Source organism: Periplaneta americana, chromosome 6 (assembly GCF_040183065.1).
Source record: "Periplaneta americana isolate PAMFEO1 chromosome 6, P.americana_PAMFEO1_priV1, whole genome shotgun sequence".
NCBI lineage: Eukaryota > Metazoa > Arthropoda > Insecta > Blattodea > Blattidae > Periplaneta > Periplaneta americana.
Window position 1 is genome coordinate 9,753,383 of NC_091122.1, and position 20,283 is coordinate 9,773,665.

Sequence of the window (20,283 nt, forward strand, 5' to 3'; positions counted from 1 at the left end):
CTCCATTGTTCTTCACTTCCAATACTTTCCCTGGCCACAATTCCTCCTCATAAGTAACTACCATATAACTATGTGCCTTTAGCATTAATTTAACAGATTTCGTCTTCTTTTCCGCATCTGACTCACTGTCTGTAAATATGGAGAGAACACCGGAAACATCATAATCTGTATCCAATTCAATTTCATCGCTCTCATAGTCACTTACAGGGACGGTTGCCTTCTTTCTACCCCGAAGTTTTCGTTTTACCGGACCATCATTCGTGCTAGTACCATTGATGCTGGAACAGCCTGTTTCTTTGCTTACTGGACTATAATGTTAAATGGTGTTTTAGAATATACTGAGATACCGTATTTGCAGAAGTAAATAATCACATTGATCGCACTTTATTGAAACAAATATTTCATAATGAAATACAACTATGGTCCACGAAAAGTTGTGGTACATAGTTGAGGACTGACTTGTAGCCTTGAGGTTAAACATTTTTCACGCAGAGTCCTTAACCTCTGCCAGTCTAATTATTACGTGAAAGTAAGCACTATATACCCAGGTTTCATTGTACAAAGAATCATATATCTACAACGTACCAGTTCTGCAGAGGAGAGCTTAATAAAACAGACAATCACAAACTGAATGATTTCGTGTCTTCACACATTCAGTAGAACGATGCACACTGACCTTGTTAAGTATCCATATCATTGCCACGTGTAATGGTAGATAGAAGCATCTATGGGGAACATAATTCCATCACATTGGCGCCTTAACTGGCAAACACCGAACTCTTGGGGGACTAAATAGTACATAATGCGTTTTGGACCATAGTTGGGTGCCTGGACCATAGTTATGGGAAATTACGGTACTGTTAAAATCAGTGCTGAATGTCCCGTAGTTTTTCTGATGTTCCTCGGAACCATAGCTTTGACTTTATTTCTCTCACGAAGGAATCAACGCCGATAATTTTCAACAATCCCTTGAAACCAGGGTTTGACACAGAAATTAAATAGGCGAGGAAATGAAGTTTGTTAATCAGAACTGTACCAGCTTTCACTGATTCCCCAGCTGCTACACAAACTGCAATGCAAGTCCTTGTTTGTCTACAGCTGTGAAAATGTCTTCCTGGAAAGTTCTTATCAATCTGACGTCCTTGAAGGTAAATATTTATATACTAAAGTGTTAAACAAGGAAGAGGAACTCATCCAATAACAGTCTCACGTGAGGGGAACTGAACTGACATCTGGCAAACAGGCAAGCAGGGATAGAGAACTGCACAATTCTTTGTATCCATGCCTTGTCACCTTGCCAATATTTACATATCGACTCTTTCCCCTCAAGTTTTCATAACACAAAAATGCATCTCTTAATCAACATGTAAAATTAATATAGTAATTTCAACTGCAAAAAAGAAATGACATTGAGATTTTATGCGTGAATATTTTTAGGCTTTCAACTTCTTACGTACCGGTATGTACAAATTATGTTGTTCTAAAGAAACTTAAACCAAGATATTACTCTCTTAGTTTTAAATAGTACATTATGCGACGAGCCTATAATGATAGTAATTAAGACGCGAGTATGTTTGTTTATGAAACGAGCGCAAGCGAGTTTCATAATTTTCATACGAGCGTCTTAATTACCATTATAGGCAAGTTTCATACGACTTTTTATGCTCGACCATATTTCTAACTTGAAATTATTCAGAAGTATTTATTTTATTCGCATCTGACTGAAGATCGGAAGTGACCTTGTGCATAGCTCATAAACTGTGAGATGTGCGCAGACGCGAAAGTATTGATTTTTTCCGAGGAACAATAATGTCATTGACCTTGTGTAATCCCGTTAAACTTGGTATAACCTTGATTATTGAATTCGACATTGAAAAACGAGATAACAAATTGAATTTATTTGAATATTATTTACAATTAACGCTAATTATTATAGTAACAGAACATGACCTTCTGCGACAGTATTGGATTTCCAGCCTCCGTGACGTTTCCCTCGTTGTCTTTCGATTGCATATCCGAGAATAATCCAAAACCTAAACTTTAATGAATAGGTGTACTTTAATGACATGTATTAAAGGACTGCTACCAGGTGTATAATTATTACATTTCGGCATGGTCGAGCATAAATAAACACAAAGAATTTTGATGCAATGATACTAAAATTTATAATACGCATGTAGCTGAGTGCTATTGCGTTAGTCTTTCCTCTAAGTGGATCGGGTTCGATCTCCGCTTTAATGGTGATAAAAACGGTGGCGAATAAAGCAGACGTTGTAGATAAATTTTCTCGATTTTTATTTTATTTTATTGGCTTATTTTACGACGCTGTATCAACATCTCAGGTTATTTGGCGTCTGAATGATATGAAGGTGATAATGCCGGTGAAATGAGTCCGGGGTCCAGCACCGAAAGTTACCCAGTTTTTATTTTCATTTCATGAACATTATCCACCTCTCCCTCATTTCATCTATCATCTGCAATAGTCAAAAATAGGCTGAGGTGAAGTTCTGGGGGTGCTGTGGTCTCCTATGCTAATGAAGGGTTTAAGATTTCAATAATTATTATCTTATATATATTATGCAAATCTAGTCTTTCAGGTGAAGCTCCCTGTAAAGCAGATTTGAATAATTATTATCTTATATTATTATTCAAATCTGCTTTACAGGGAGCTTCACCTGAAAGACTAGATTTGAATAATATATACGTTACTGTGTACGTTAACAGAAAACCACAATTCCAAGTCACACAGAGATTGTGTGCACTCGTTGTGGGTCTCTGGCGTTTCGTCAGCCCACGCGAGTTGTGTGGACATAAAGGGAAAAGTTGAGACGGTGTCGGGTGGAGTTCCCGGGTAGTTCAGTGGTAGAGCGCTGGTAAGTTCAACCAGAGGTCCCGGGATCGATACCCGGCCCCGGAACAATTTTTCCCTTGAAATTATTCATGACGAGGATAATTAATGCTGTCTGTTTATCAAATCTGTACCTTGATTTGAATTTATAATCTATAACAATACGCTAAGGAATATGAGAAGCTTTAATAATCTCCTGGATGTCCTCAATATTCTCGGCAAATTCAACAATTTTCCAAATATCAGCCATTTTCCATGTCCACGAACGGAAGTCAAAGTCAAAGTCTAGATTTCCTGCGACTTCGAAGTAAAGTCACGGTTGAAGTTTACTTTCGTCAAAGTGTCGACTGTGAATAGGAAAATGGTGACTTTGTACTTTCTAAAGTCAACTTTGGTCCAAAGTCTCGTCTATGAATATGACCCTTAGTTACCAGTCTATCGTGCTCTGAGTGAACAAGGCTCTGAAATCATCTACAAGAGTCGGTCCGGTCTTTTTGCCACTACTGTAAATAAACTTTGATTATAACACGTAAAAACGAAGTTATCTTACCTACTACGAGAAGGTAACGGAGACTTGGTCCAGATGGGATAGTAGTCCACGTTGTCGTTCAAGGCCACGTGGTCCTTGACGTCCAGCGTCCTCTGCGCGCACTCGTGGGAGTTCCAGGTGTGGAGCTCGCGGCCGGGCACCAGCGCCGTGTCCGAGTTATCCGACTCCTCCTCGCCCCCGTTGAGGTGCGGCGGGTAGCCGTTGGCCTGCACCAGCGCCGCCTTCTTCTTCAGCAGGCGCGCGCCCCGCTGCTTGCGGTACTTGGCCGACGTCTCCGCCTCGGAGTCGCTCTCGGAGCTGTTGTTGGCCCTCACCCGGGCCAGGTCCGACGCCGGCAGCTCCCTGCGCTTCACGGCCGACTGGGGGGCCTCGCCCTTCTTCTTGAAGCTGATCACGGGGCTGCTCCTGGGCAGCGTCGAGCCGCTGCATGACTCGGGCTTCGAACTGTCGGGCTGCAGCGTGAGGGGCTCCGACTGCGCCAGGCAGCTCAAGCTCAGACCGCTGTAGTACCGGAAACACATCAGCTTCCCACATTCTGGAACACAACGCAACTCCAGTTAGCAGCTGTGGCGAAAATGTAACTCACGAGCACATTGTGGCTCGCAATGATAGCTGTGCATTTCTCTTACTTTCTACCTCCGCCAATCCCCACCCTCTCACTCACTGGAGTCAAACTCCGTTCCATTTGTATTTGTCTCTGACCTGCGAGTGGCGTATCGTCGAAATGTCTCTCTCGAAACCATGTATAGTCCGGATCAGCTTACTTCATACCTTAAGGGTGAAACCTAACCATTTCCCCCCCCCCATTACTACATATACTATCCCCCCATTACTATACTGGGTGTTCATTTCAAAATGTGTCATGACGTCACTGTTGATGAGTCAGCGATTTGAAACGAGTTTCAGCTTTTGTGTCAGAGAACTTGCCTATTAATCAAGGCGTTTAATCTGAACTTGAGAACGTGTACGGCATAACTTGAACGTCGTAGCAACAGATGGCAGTCGTACGGTCTGTGTGCTACCATAACTTCTTTCGAACTGTGTTTTGCGCGGCCAAGTCGTACGCAGGGTATTTGTTATCATCGGTTGCGTACGGCAACATTCCACAATACAAATCAAATGCTCCGTGTCCATGTTGACCGTCGAAGTTAATGTCAACAAATACCGTACGTAAGTAATCGTCTTAACTCTCTCCCCATATCCCGACAGTAATAAAAAAACTCACCTCAGTACGTGTTTCCAAACAGTTCACATTCCTGCCACTACCGGCGTTACCGTACGTATCGGTAAGTACACTTCTGAATGAACGCCGTACTTGCTAGGCAACTTGTCTGGCAGATAAAGTAATACACCTCTGCGGAAGTATAGGAAGAAATGAATTCTCTAGGCTCATCGACTAGCCACGTGACGGCATACAGCGAGCCATGACACACTTTGAACTGAACACCCAGTATATGCCACTGCTCTGGTATATGCTAGTGGATTGCAGGTTGAATTTTCTTTTGCCAACTTCGTTTCGAATTGTGATACTGACAAATACTACAAATGGTAGTGATTTCGTAACTAGTATGTTGGCAGCCGAGTTCCATGAAATTAAAATTGTACTAGATTTCTGAGCCGGTTAGTGGAAGCTAGAGAAATTTGAACATACTAATAATTAATTAATATCAGTATTAATATTAATATATAATAGTTATTTCATGTGTTGCGTTGCGGTTATAATTCAAGACTATAGTCAGGTAAGTTTTCGGAGTTAGTACTAATAATTTCATGTGGTCAAACAGAATACATTTTTAGGTTAGGTCTCGTGAGTCAATTGTTTAGTCAAACCAATCAATTTCGTATTGCCAGACAAAATACTTGACATGTTGATCCCTTTCTCGTATAGTTTGCCTACGAAAATATGTTACAAATTATTGAATTATTTAGAATAACCTTCCAACATAAAGTACGGTAAGTAAATAAGTCATTTAGTACTTAGGATCGTGTGATATCTGACAACAGTTGGCAACACTGACAAGACGGCAATATTTGCTGTTTAGGAACTGATCTTATGTGACCCTCACTATACATCTACAAAAACGAAAGTTTCAAGTAGGATGGGAGGACGCATTTTCTTGCTGCCAATATGATGAGAATATTACCGGTAAATGTATGATTTGTTCACAAATATTACGAGGAAAACGGTTGTATAACATAAAACGACATAAGTTACTACATGTTACTGATGAAACATTAAAAGGTTAAGTGTTGTTGTTATTATTATTATTATTATTATTATTATTATTATTATTATTATCTCTGTACGTCGATCCTTTTTCAGCAGATGTACGAATAATGCGGTTAGATTTTCAATTTAAACTCGCAGATTTACAATGTGATGTTAAATGAAAGCTAGATGTAAGGACTTGACAAATGTTGACTTTTCAAATCTTTGCCAAAAAATAAATATCCGAAGCTTCGTTCTTTCGCTTGCTCTGTTGAAGCCATGTTCGCTACAACCTACGTTTGTGAAAAATTATTTTCAACAATGAAAATAGTAAAAACCAAATTTAGATCACGACTGACAGACAAATACCTTCGTGATCAACTACGACTGGCGGTAAGTGACATCATTACTTCCATCCTACTTGAAACTTTAGTTTTTATAGAGGTTCATGGTTTCGAGAGAGACATTGCGACGATACGCCACCCGCAGGTCAGAGACAAATACAAATGGAACGGAGTTTGACTCCAGTGAATGAGAGAGTGGGGGCTGGGGGAGGTAGGAAGCAAGAGAAATGCATAGCTATCATTGCGAGCCACAATGTGCTCGCGAGTCACATTTTCGCCACTGCTGCCAAATGCGATTCCATTTATGGCTGAACTTAAGAATAAATGAAGTGTCGTAGCGTTACCTTGGTGGGTCAGTGCAGGCTGGGAGAGGTCCAGCAGCCACATGGTCTCTCCAGTGGGGCCGGCACCCACGCTGCCCTCACTCAGGCATGCCAACCACTTGGACGGGTCGCTCTCGTCTGCAACAGACACATCACACAGCTCCTTCAATTTCCTGCTAATAGTCCAGACTGCCTCCACGTTCCGCTGTAATAGGTCTCAAGTCAACAAAAACTGGTTTTTGAGCTACATTCAGTTTTACAGAAACTCTACATCATTATAAATTAATAACCTACGCCAAACCACGCAATGTAACAGGTAGGAGCATAAGTTCGTATCGTTTTTGTTTCGTCACAATACTACGTTGCTAGGAGATTTATCGTTTTTCATCTATCGTTTCTTACTTGGAGTTTTGTCAACAGTAATCTCACTAGACGTTTTGATTTATCTGGAGAAAATCAAAACTCGAGTGGGATTTAATTGACTATTACACGATTAGAAGAAAGTATATAAAGATTAGAAGTAACGAAGTACTCCAATACAATAAAATATTAATTGACTTACGAAAATACAACTGTCTTCAAATGTATTATTGTACCATCTCAACATTACAAATATTACGCTAGATGCATGCTAGATGGCAGTAGTGTCTTTATACAGACACTGTAATGATTACTATTCAATAAATCTTAATATTAAACAATCTCTGATACGTGACTATCCATAATATCATATAGCAGAAGTTCTTTTTATCAGAGCATAAGCTATAACATAACCTAACTAATATACACAAGTGTTAGAAAAGTTTTAATTAACGACGATGACATAAAAAATAAACATGAATAATTTTAAAAGGAATAGTTATTGAATGTACAATTTTCAAATTTGAATGTGGTTGGTGGTTCAATTGATGTTATATTGGACGTGTGCGTAATAGAAGTGGAACTCGTTGATTTAGGCCTACATGGTGTATTCAACTTATTCAGAATTTCCGAATGAATAATTTTAAAAGGAATAATTATTGAATGTACAATTTTCAAATTTGAATGTGGTTGGTGGTTCAATTGATGTTATATTGGACGTGTGCGTAATAGAAGTGGAACTCGTTGATTTAGGCCTACATGGTGTATTCAACTTATTCAGGATTTCCGAATGGTGCTCTTCATTTATTTGTAAATCGGATTTCAGAAGATGCATAGGTATGATCAGTGATTTTTATTAATTCTTGTTCTTGAATGCCAATGCGAGTCATATTTGAAACTGCTGTGCATCGACTGGAGTGGTTTGTAATTTTATATATATTTTTGACGTCCAGACCAGCGCAGTTTCAAATGTTGGCGAACAAAGAAACAAATGCTAGGGACGCGATAAAATTAAACAAATGCTAGGGACGCGATAAAATTGTGCGATAAGCAGCCATGATTGGTTGAAATACGTCCTTTCGTACCGTTTTATTGGTCAAAAGTAGTATGACGTAGTAAGAGTGTAATAGTCCTTGCAATTACGCCTTGAATTTTGCCGGTCTGAAGAAAATTTGTGCTATTTGTGGGCTGAAGAACATGGAGTGTTATGTGGAGGAAAAAAAAAACGAAAATTTTCGACAATCTTCTGTTTGAGTTGAATAGAGGAGCAAAGGCAGCGGAGGCGACTCGAAACATTTGTGCCGTGTACGAGAAGAATGTTATCGGAAAAAACCACTGCAAGAACCAGTTTATCGTTCGTCATTTGTCACTTGTTATTTGGAGTGTTGTGCTTGTAAATTCGCCTTGAATTTTGCGAATTTGAAGAAAGTTTGTGCTATTTGTGGGTTCAAATTAAATGGAGTGTCAAATGAAAAAACAAAATAAAGAACACTTCCCATATATATTTCTTCTGAATTTAATAGAGGAGCAAAGGTAGCGGAGATGGCTGGAAACATTTGAATCATGTAAGGCTGTACGGAGAAAGCACTACAAGAAAATAGTTTAATAGTTTAAATTACATGTCGAAAAACAAAATATATAGACAAGGTCAGTTAAAATGGAACAATTACAAAGAGACTGTACAATCAAAAAGTTCGTCAAGATTATAAAACGGATTTAAAATTAACCAACTAGAGGTGTAAAATTTGAGAGCAGCTCTGCTTAAATTAAAAATTATGTGATGAAAATTTATCTGCAACCTTCAGTGACATTTGACAAAAGTTTTTTTTTTGGGATTTAGCAAGTCTACATGTTACGATATTAAAATCTGTTCCTTGTCTTGTGTCATAGGAATTCATGTCATTTCTTAATGTTAAAGTTCGAAGATTATCTTTAACATACAAAATTAAGTCTAGAATATATAAATGTATCATGATTTTAATGGTTGTCGTTTCAACACAACACCCCTTGAAAATGTATGCCCTTACTTTATAGCTCCTATAGGGGAAAATCTGAATACAAAACTGAATATCGCAAGGGTGTCATATTTAGTCGCTATAATAATAATAATAATAATAATAATAATAATAATAATAATAATAATAATAATAATAATAATAATAATAATAATAATAATTTATTTAATCTGACAGGATTAAGGCCATAAGGCCTTCTCTTCCATCCTACCAGATAGCACATATAAATACAAAAAGAAATACAAACACTGATGAAAATGATGCAAATTAAGTTAAAGCCCTATAGAGGGTCAACAGAGTCAAAAGTACATTATAGAGCTCTCATCGAGCTAATACAACAAAAAGAAAGAAAACAGAGATAGCAATGATGATATTGATAACTGACAATAATGATGATAATAATAATAATAATAATAATAATAATAATAATAATAATAATAATAATAATAATAATAATAATAAATACATTACATATTAATTTTCAATTTTATAACAGCATAGTTACAATATTTACTATATTCATGGGTTAAACCGAAGTTGCGCAACCTGACATGTGTTCAACAAGCAATTCCATGAACTAGAATGTGATTTTTTAATTTAAATGCGAATTTTGATATTGTCAGACAGTCTCTGACATGGTCAGGGAGAGAATTCCAGAGGCGTGGAATAGATATGCTGAAAGATGATGAGTAGAAGGATGTTCTGTGCAGAGGAATAGAAAGAAGGTACATGTTCGGGGTTCGAGGTAGTGAAAGGTAAACAAAACGAGATGCTAGGTAAGAGGGTGTGGATGATTTTAAATAGTAATAAGAGAGAGTTGAAGAATCTTCTTTCTTTAAGTGGACTCCAAGACAACAATTCTAGTGACGGTGTTACATGATCGAATTTTCTAATGTTACAAACGAAACGAACGCAGATATTGTGAACACGCTGTAGTCTATGGGCAAGATCAGTATTTAGATTCGTGAATAAAGAATCGCAATAATCGAAGTGGGGCATCACTAAAGTTTGGATCAGGTTCTTTTTAAGGCTGAGAGGTAAAACACTGGTTAAGTGTTTGAGGGAATGAATTATGGAAAAAGTTTTCTTACATATGAAGACATTATTTCAAAAACAGCCCTTGTCAAAAATGTCGATTTTTCAGGAAAACAAAAAAAAAAAAAAACAACCCCCAGTCCATGTAACTTATGACATCGAAATAAAAAAAGGTAGACTCTTTCTTCAGGATATAAGAATCAGATATGTGATAAACACATTTAAGTCTTTACATTTTAGAGACCTATAATTAATTACTGAATGTGGGAGCGTGTGACATGGGCTATTTTTGTATTAAAATAATACAAATGGAGATTGTAATATTACTCCTTCAGCAGTCAATATTGTATTGTAATATCAGTAAATTATCAGGAAATCACAACACTTATTAATAACTTTCTTCTCCACTGCTCTTGTCAGACCCTTCAATGTCTACAACATGTGTATTGGTAGTTTCCGTTTCTGAAACAGGTTTGAGACTTTCAAAGGACCGGCAGTTTTCTGGAGACAATAGTCCACACAGTTTTTTCAGGTCCTCCATTTTTTTATTGCTTAATCTTCAAGGGTTCATTGTAAAGAGGTGCAAACGTAGTTCTTGAGGTATTGGTACCCTTTTACGGATATGCACAGATCTCCATGGCCCCGAATAACTGTCCCTTACTCCTACATGTGGGGAGTCTCTGTCAATCCTATACATTCTCAGCTGCTTCAGCTAGAAGACTGAGAAAAATAGGGCTCCACTGTAGCCATGATGATGTTGAGAAAATCACTTCAAAAGGTTTTGGATGAACTCTGCAGCTAGCTATTATATCATCCCACTGATTTGGAGTTTGCACAAAGGCAAGCTGCCACATATTTTCCTAAGTGATTAGTATGTTATTTTCCCTTTACCTTAATTTTCTTAATAAAGTCTTCCTTTGTGCTCTTCCGTTTTTTTTTTCTGAAAATTTTATCTATTTCCATCGTTACTATCCATGATGTACAAGAAACTAAAATGGAATGCTCAATGCCTGTTCATTGTTGCAATGTGAAACATTTAAATATTTATTCAATTTAACACAATACCGCCAGTAATTATTACATAATGCATAATGCACCTAATTAATTCAGTGCTGAAAACATTTAATAAAAGAACAACCCATGTCAGCTGACAAGGGCAATTTTTGTTCGAAAGCAGAATGATATGGGCTGTTTTTGTAGAATCGGTGTTTTTTCTTACGGCTACTGTGCCTGACACAAGTCGTTTTTGGCTTTTAAACACATTTCAGATTGTGGCAAAAATGTGGCTCCACGTGATGGTGTTCTTAACTCATTTTCGTTAAAAATTGACAAGGGCTGTTTTTGTAATAATGTCTTCATATGTAGGTCACTTGACTTTGAAAATTTAAATTTGAATCTAAATATACCCCTAAATTTTTTACTGTCTTACTATATGTAATTGTAGTGTTATTTATTTTTGTATTTGATACAGTGGCTAGATCTATTTTGTTTAATGCTCGTTGGTGGCCCATTATTATACAGTGTTTTTTCATAGCTTCCCAAGTCACTACCCATAGTTTTTCATTGCTTTTGAAATCCTTTCCTTCTGCACTGAAGATATATTATGGTACACTTATCAATTTTCCGCCAGTATCTTACCGGAATCAATTTCTTCAACAATCTTACCAATGCTGCTTTCTAGTCCTAATCTGTTGTAGAAATGACCCAAATTGTATTGTGTATTAGTAATGTTTGACAAATTTAGATAAGAACAGCTGTATACAGGGTGTACCATAAGTAATGTAATTAATTTAAGGGGGTTATTCTTCGAGATATTTCAAACAAAAAGTTTAATACAATTTTGCTCGATTTTACTTCCTTTCCGAAATAAAAATTGTTTTATATCAAACATTTCACAGCATGCTTTTTGAAAACCCATTAATTAAATTCCCTATGTGCTCAGTCAGTTTAAGAGAGCAGTGTATCGTGATAAATTATTCAACTAATTTTTAGTTTCGTCCTTTAAATGTGCAGAAATTTGATCCGAACAAAAGTTACATTGAAAAATTCCTTTGCAGAACGAAAAGCATTTCACTCCAATCATACTGATTTAAACTATCACTGACTACAACGTTACTTCTTTCTTTAGACATCATCCTGATAGTGCTGTATTTTCAAAATTGTCTCATAATAATCTCTTTCTATTATCTAATATTATTTGAAATATATTAACATTCTATGTATTTTAGCTTAATTCTGCTACACAGTTTGTATTTCAGTGTTTAATTAACAATTCATTGTATTTTGTTGTTTAATTCGTAAATAACTCTTGTATAGTCCGCCCATCCGATCTGTGCCCCCGTAAGATATGCGAAATGAACCTTAATTCCTTTTCAGCCTCGGCAATTCATTTCTCTCCCTGTATTCCTATTTCTCTCTTTTATATCCCTCTCCCTTTCTCTCCCCCACTACTCACAATTTTGAGCCTTCTTGCGGGACAGTTTATTTGCACTTGCAGTCCAGTGTTGTCAACTCAACATGAATACTGTAGTACGTAGCGGTGAAAGAAATATTAAGCAAGTAATAGCATTTTGCATAAGTCAATCAGCGTCATTAGACCTACTTAAATTAAATTATGAATAAGTAATAATTAACCTTACAGTATTATAAGCAATATTCAAGAGACATGATACTGTTTGACGGAAGTTTGGCAATATCCCTAATCGGCAAGGTTCGTGGCCTGCTGTTTGGCGTAGTGGGAGAGAAACGGGTGGAATGGGGTGAGTAGAGGCGTTAACTTTTCAAAGAACGACGACAGCGCTGAAGGGGCATAGATTCGATGGTCCGACAATATACATGTAACTCTCATCTAAATCAAATTGTTGAATTCTTTGTAAGTTCATTCATATGTATGTATACTTTTTGCTGGTTGAGTGGAAGAGAAGGCCTTACGGCCTTAACTCTACCAGCTAAAATAAACCATTATTATTATTATTATTATTTTTTTTATTATTATCAAATATTTACACATATTCCCTAACACTCTGTTGCCTACAAGATCCGTGATCGGGAGTAATATATTCTTGGTTCAGAGTCATAGCCAAAGCAGGGGAAGAGAGGCCTGGCCAACTCCGTCTTCAAAGCAACGACACGCGTTCTTTCCTGTGTTTGTCCTGCCATTGTTTTCCTGCAGCTCCCACGTACTGTACTTGACCTCTGCCACATTTCCAGCGGACACATTTGCAATTCTTTTCCTGTGTGACTCTGTTTGTGTCACAGGGATAAATGCGTTTCACTTTTCCTACACACCTGATATTCTATATGCCTATAATTTCATCCAGCTACGCACAGTCAGGGGCCAATTTCGCACGATTCATTACACACTTAAATTCATAAATAAAAATCGAGCTAAGTTCATCGCACCCGTGTTTTGTCCAGCTATTCTCATTTCAAAATTGTGCCATCCCATAGTCTCAGAATATTCTCCCAACAACACATCGCCGTACGATGATGAAATTATCTGTAGTAATGTCACGAGAGTCTGAGATTTATTAGGACTATTTCGTGAATAAAATTAAAATATAAATAATATACCCCTAAAATTTGCTCACAAAATGTTAATAATTGTATATTTACGAAAACTTAACCTATTCAGGCATTGTGAAGTTGAGATAGATTGAATATCGATTACTGCAAAGAAATACAGCATTTATTGGATGTCATTCAGTAATGCCAATTGCGAAAAGCGAAATGCAGGTTTAACAATATTAATTACATGTACTGCACTTTTCTCTTGTTGTTATAACAAATACATTTTTATTATTTGCTGAAATCATAATATAATTTAAACATTTTATAATAATAATAATAATAATAATAATATATATATATATATATATATATATATATATTACCGGTTGTTCTGTATGGCTGTGAAACTTTGAAACTTGGACTCTCACTTTGAGAGAGGAACACAGATTGAGAATAAGGTTCTTAGGAAAATATTTGGGGCTAAGAGGGATGAAGTTACAGGAGAATGGAGAAAGTTACACAACACAGAACTGCATGCATTATATCCTTCACCTGACATAATTAGGAACATTAAATCCAGACGTTTGAGATGGGCAGGGCATGTAGCACGTATGGGCGAATCCAGAAATGCATATAGAGTGTTAGTTGGGAGACCGGAGGGGAAAAGACCTTTGGGGAGGCCGAGACGTAGATGGGAAGATAATATTAAAATGGATTTGAGGGAGGTGGGATATGATGATAGAGACTGGATTAATCTTGCTCAGGATAGGGACCAATGGTGGGCTTATGTGAGGTAAGTAAATAAGTAAGTATAATATAATTACAAATAACCTGATTAATACATTAATTAAATGAAGAATTGTTGAAAACGCAGTTATCAAATCTGAATGAAGGAGTGTATTTTTTTTTTCAGATAGTCTACAATGAACATGGAATTAGAAGATGAAGATGTGGAAGTAGAATTTCACACTTTATTTAGTACTTCGTCGCTACATTACACACTACACCGAGAACTAAGAACTAAATAATATTGTGTGGAAACAGCTATATAGCAATGCTTATGTATTCACACTACAGCGAGACATGTGTTGCTACACAGTGAACCACCTCTGTAAAGAGTCCACACCTGTGGAATAACGGTTAGCGCGTCTAGCCGCGAAACCAGGTGGCCCGGGTTCGATTCCCGGTCGGGGCAAATTACCTGGTTGAGGTTTTTTCCGAGGTTCTCCCTCAACTCAATATGAGCAAATGCTGGGTAAATTTCGGTGGTGGACCCCGGACTCATTTCACCGGCATTATCACCTTCATCTCATTGAGAGGCTAAATAACCTAAGCTGTTGATAAAGCGTCGTAAAATAACCTACTAAAAAATCTCTGTATAGATAATTAAAACACGTATTTTATTACGCCATACGGAAGGCAGTTTGATCAAAGACCTTGTATATAATATACAATATCTTTGGGTTTGATATGCGCTGATGTTGCATAAATTTGAATATCTGACTTTCTATTAATTGTTTAATTTCATTCACATAATACAGATTTCATAGGTTGCAATTAGGTTAGTTACCTATGGGTGCAGGACCATGTGTCAGCTGTGCCTTATTTCGACCGTTACTCCGTGCTACAGGAAAGCATTTTCCATAGATCGACAAACGCATTCTCGCTGTAGTGTGTAACGGGACTGAAGCTGCATCTACACAGTTCAATTTTCTATGCAGTCTGAGAAGAATATTGAAATGATCAAGTTTAAAACGTACGTTCAATTAAGACGCATGAAGATTTTGTGTCTACATGGTGCACCGTTTTGAACGTCGTTTTCACTGCGTAAATATATTAATTAATATTAGCAATCAATCTTGCAATCATTGCTTGAATGCGTAAAGTTGAAAGAACAGTTTAACCGTGTATATGCATCTTAATGGATTCATACTCATCAATTTACGGGGAAACAGTTGTCGACAAACGACTAAACAAAAGAACGACCATGCGATAAATTGATAGCGATAAATCTAGCTGCAGAAATTATCGAGATGTTTGACTGTGATTGGTTGGAATTCAAAATTTCATTACACTTCATTAGTCGAAAATGGAATGACGTCATATAAACGAAGTCAGAATATTTACATATATGCACTCATACGTTTCTAAAAATATCATATTGCAAATGGTATTACTGTTTGTGCTACAGTTCGTTTCTTGAACCCTTATTGAAAGTAGACGACATCACTTAACGTGCTTTCAAATAAGACGATGAACTTCCGTTTCCTGGGTTGCAAACAAAGAGCACTCAATATGATTCCAAAACTAAGACAAAGGACTTCATACATTGCACGGTACATATGTAATTCATTCTGCATATTTCACATCAAACAGCTAACCATTACAATATTCCTATTGTTAGTTACTTATTTGTTACAATGATATGAACCGGAGTGATAAAATTCATCAGACCTTGCTTTAGAGATTCAATCACACATAGCAAATATGTTTAGAAAAGAAAAAACCCTGAACAATGAAATGATATTGTCTACATGGCCTTCTATGACCGAAGACTTTCGAAACTTACCAAATTTGCTACGAAAATTATAAATAATTCTGTATAAAATAAAGAATAATCAATTTTCTATTAAAATTATATCTAATGTGCATCTTTTCCAGAAATGACTGATTCGTAGATACTGAATATTAACAAAATCCGTCCAATAGTTTAGTAGAAATCGCTGTACACTGACAGACTAGTACTAAAATTATTATATTTCATGTACATCATTCCCTGATAAATTGACTCGTAGATACTGAATATGAACAAAATCCGTCCCATAGTTTAGTAGAAATCGCTGTACATAGACTGACTAGTACTAAAATTATTATATTTCATGTACATCATTCCCTGATAAATTGACTCGTAGATACTGAATATGAACAAAATCCATCCCATAGTTTAGTAGAAATCGCTGTGAACGGACAGACTAGTACTAAAATTATTATATTTCAGGTACATCATTCCCTGATAAATTGACTCGTAGATATGAATATGAACAAAATCCGTCCAATAGTTTAGTAGAAATCGCTGTACATAGACAGACTAGTACTAAAATTATTATATTTCATGTACATCATTCCCTGATAAATTGACTCGTAGGTACTGAATATGAACAAAATCCTTCCCATAGTTTAGTAGAAATCGCTTTACACAGACAGACTAGTACTAAAATTATTATATTTCATGCACATCATTCCCTGATAAATTGACTCGCAGATACTGAATATGAACAAAATCCGTTCAATAGTGTAGTAGAAATCGCTGTACACAGACAGACTAGTACTAAAATGATTATATTTCATGTACATCATTCCCTGATAAATTGACTCGTAGATACTGAATATGAACAAAATCCGTCCCATAGTTTAGTAGAAATCGCTGTACATAGACTGACTAGTACTAAAATTATTATATTTCGTGTACATCATTCCCTGATAAATTGAATCGTAGATACTGAATATGAACAAAATCCGTCCCATAGTTTAGTAGAAATCGCTGTGAACGGACAGACTAGTACTAAAATTATTATATTTCATGTACATCATTCCCTGATAAATTGACTCGTAGATACTGAATATGAACAAAATCCGTCCCATAGTTTAGTAGAAATCGCTGTACACAGACACACTAGTACTAAAATTATTATATTTCATGTACATCATTCCCTGATAAATTGACTCGTAGATACTGAATATGAACAAAATCCGTCCAGTAGTTTAGTAGAAATCGCTGTACACGGACAGACTAGTACTAAAATTATTATATTTCATGTACATCATTCCCTGATAAATTGACTCGTAGATACTGAATATTAACAAAATCCGTCCAATAGTTTAGTAGAAATCGCTGTACACAGACAGACTAGTACTAAAATTATTATATTTCATGTACATCATTCCCTGATAAATTGACTCGTAGATACTGAATATGAACAAAATCCGTCCCATAGTTTAGTAGAAATCGCTGTACATAGACTGACTAGTACTAAAATTATTATATTTCGTGTACATCATTCCCTGATAAATTGAATCGTAGATACTGAATATGAACAAAATCCGTCCCATAGTTTAGTAGAAATCGCTGTGAACGGACAGACTAGTACTAAAATTATTATATTTCATGTACATCATTCCCTGATAAATTGACTCGTAGATACTGAATATGAACAAAATCCGTCCAATAGTTTAGTAGAAATCGCTGTACACAGACTAGTACTAAAATTATTATATTTCATGTACATCATTCCCTGATAAATTGACTCGTAGATACTGAATATGAACAAAATCCGTCCAATAGTTTAGTAGAAATCGCTGTACACAGACTAGTACTAAAATTATTATATTTCATGTACATCATTCCCTGATAAATTGACTCGTAGATACTGAATATGAACAAAATCCGTCCAATAGTTTAGTATGTCACCTTCATTTCCCCTTTCTTTTCAATGGTCAACTGGCCCTTACTTTCCAAATTGCACCCATACATATGAGATATTTAAAAAATGATGATGATGATGATGATGATGATGATGAAACTTTATATTGCGTTTCAATGAATATGAAACATAAGCATAACGTAAGCATAAAATCTAATATCTATGTTATGTAATGAGAGCATTCACAATGAATATTATTTGAGTAAACTTAAATTTAAACAAAAGACGTAACACGAAAATTTGTTAATTATTTCAAGCTTTCGTACTTCTGTATATGTTATTTTAAAACAATTCACAATCGTAGAGCGCTGGAGTAGAAAACAAAAGATGACGAAATGACGTAGTTGTTATGTTTCCATGGTTTCCAAATACCTTTGCGGTTATGTTTATATTCCCAGCGTGAATGGTGGTGTAATTTCTTGATTTTACGGTAATATTTACATTCTTATGTTAACGCACATGTTTTCATTACAAATGGGGTATTTAGTTCAACTGAAAGATTCGTATCTTCCTCAGGTAACTAATTTATAATTTGATGCAATACGTAAAATGAAATAATTTAAAACAGAATCTTTTACTTTGTTTAAACGCGCAATAAATTATAGGCCTACTTATAAGCAAATTCACCGGATGTCTGCGAGCACACATCGAACCACGTGCAGCAGGTTCAAGTGCTGTGGGAGGGGACAGCAGATATATCCGTCCGATACGATACTAGCGTCTCACCCCCTGCATTCTTGTGCAGGTAGGTCATGGTAAGGCAAGCCGCTAACCTCGACCATGTGAGAGTGTCGAGTGAAGTCCCAACGTGGCAGGATGCATGTATATAGCCACACAGAACTCATAGCCTACTTTCCTTAAAAATACTGACCACAAACGAAAGGTACTGAAGTTACTTGTGGATGTCCTTATGAATTTGTACTTAAATCTGAACTATGTAGACATTAAGGCTAGTCATTCATTCATTCATTTCATTCATTTATTTTATTCCATAGATCTTACATGAGCAATGAAGCTTTAAGATGTGGAACACGTCAAAATTTTACAATATTGTAATTATAATTTTTACAAATTTTTACAGTTTTACAATTTAGTAATTTTCTACAATTTTTACAATTTTGTGCCATTTTTTTACAATATTTTTGCGAGATGTAGTGAGATGAGGTGAGGTCCGAGGATTCGCCAGAAGATTACCCGGCATTTGCCTTTTGGTTGGGGAAAACCTCGGAAAAACCCAACCAGGTAATCAAACCAAAGGGGTGAAATGAAGTGATGCCGAGGACTCGCCATAGACCATCCGGCTTCAGTCCCACGGCTGGGGAAAACCTCGTGAAATGGAACTGTGAAATTTCTAACTTCTACATTTTTATACAAATTAACCTGAAACTTTTACCACATATTTCTTACAATGTGGATATGCAATATATAAATTTTTACTCTGATATTCCAACAGTGATATCCTGAACTAGCACCAACAGATAGTGCGCGCGTACTTTGAGGGATGCGCTTTGGTGTGCATTTGTTTTCCCATATACTGGGTGTTGATTTCAAAGTGTGTCATGACGTCACTGTTGATGAGTCAGCGATTTGAAGCGAGTTTCAGCTTTTGTGTCAGAGAACTTGCCTATTAATCAAGGCGTTCAATCTGAACTTGAGAACGTGTACGGTATAACTTGAACGTCGTAGCAACAGATGGCGGTCTGTACTGTCTGTGTGCTACCATAACCTCTTTCGAACTGTGTTTTGCGTGGGCAAATCGTACATAGGGTATTTGTTATCATCGGTTGCGTACGGCAACATTCCACAACAGAAATCGAATGCTCCGTGTCCATGTTGACCGTCGAAATTAATGTCAACAAATACGTAAGTAATCGTCTTAACCCTCTCCCCATATCCCGACAGTAAGAAAAAACTCACCTCAGTACATGTTTCGAAACAGTTCACATTCCTGCCACTACCGGCGTTACCGTACGTATCGGTAAGTACTCTTGTGAATGAACGCCGTATTTGCTAGGCAACTTCTCTGGAACATAAGTAATACACCTCTGCGGAAGTGTAGGAAGATTGAATTTTCTAGGCTCATCGGCTAGCCACATGACGGCATACAGCGAGCCATGACACACTTTGAACTGAACACCCAATATAAGCATTGACGATTTACGTAGTGTATTAGTGTATAAAATACTCTTAAAAACAACTAAAAATGAAAAATTTTTGTTGTGTTCCTATATGTAAAAATCAGGAAAAATGTTTTGCCTTCAGGTCCCGAAAGATTCTGAATATATGCTTTCAATCTTAAAAAATGTAACTAATTAAATTGCGCCTCGATATTAAACAAAAGAATTACTTCAAGTAAGGAATTGCTGGCTACAGTTTAATTTTGGAAGAGGGCAAAGAAAGATTGTAATAAAAATATATGCAACCTCGACAGCAAGCTATGTTAGCTTAGATTATATTCAGTAGTTGTAAAAGTCTTCGAATTTTACGCCTGCATTTTACAATGGGACAATACTAGGCCTACAGTAAACTCTTGAATAACTGGGATGTTTATTACCCAGGACGATCTGTAGTGAAAAAAATATATAGGCCTATAAATAATACAGTCTAG

General features: G+C 36.5%; 1 protein-coding gene across 2 annotated transcripts in view; it reads right to left on the reverse strand.

Annotated features, from left to right (window-relative positions):
* Nucleotides 1–20,283, reverse strand: part of LOC138700984 (E3 ubiquitin-protein ligase HECW2-like) — a 334,303-nt gene that overhangs the window by 121,482 nt on the left and 192,538 nt on the right. For both annotated transcript variants that reach the window (XM_069827443.1, XM_069827442.1), the window contains exons 4-5: nt 6,296–6,412; nt 3,399–3,933 (exon numbers count right to left, since the gene is read on the reverse strand). In XM_069827443.1, coding sequence (XP_069683544.1) covers nt 3,399–3,933; nt 6,296–6,412 — 652 coding nt within the window. The remainder of the gene's footprint in view (nt 1–3,398; nt 3,934–6,295; nt 6,413–20,283) is intronic.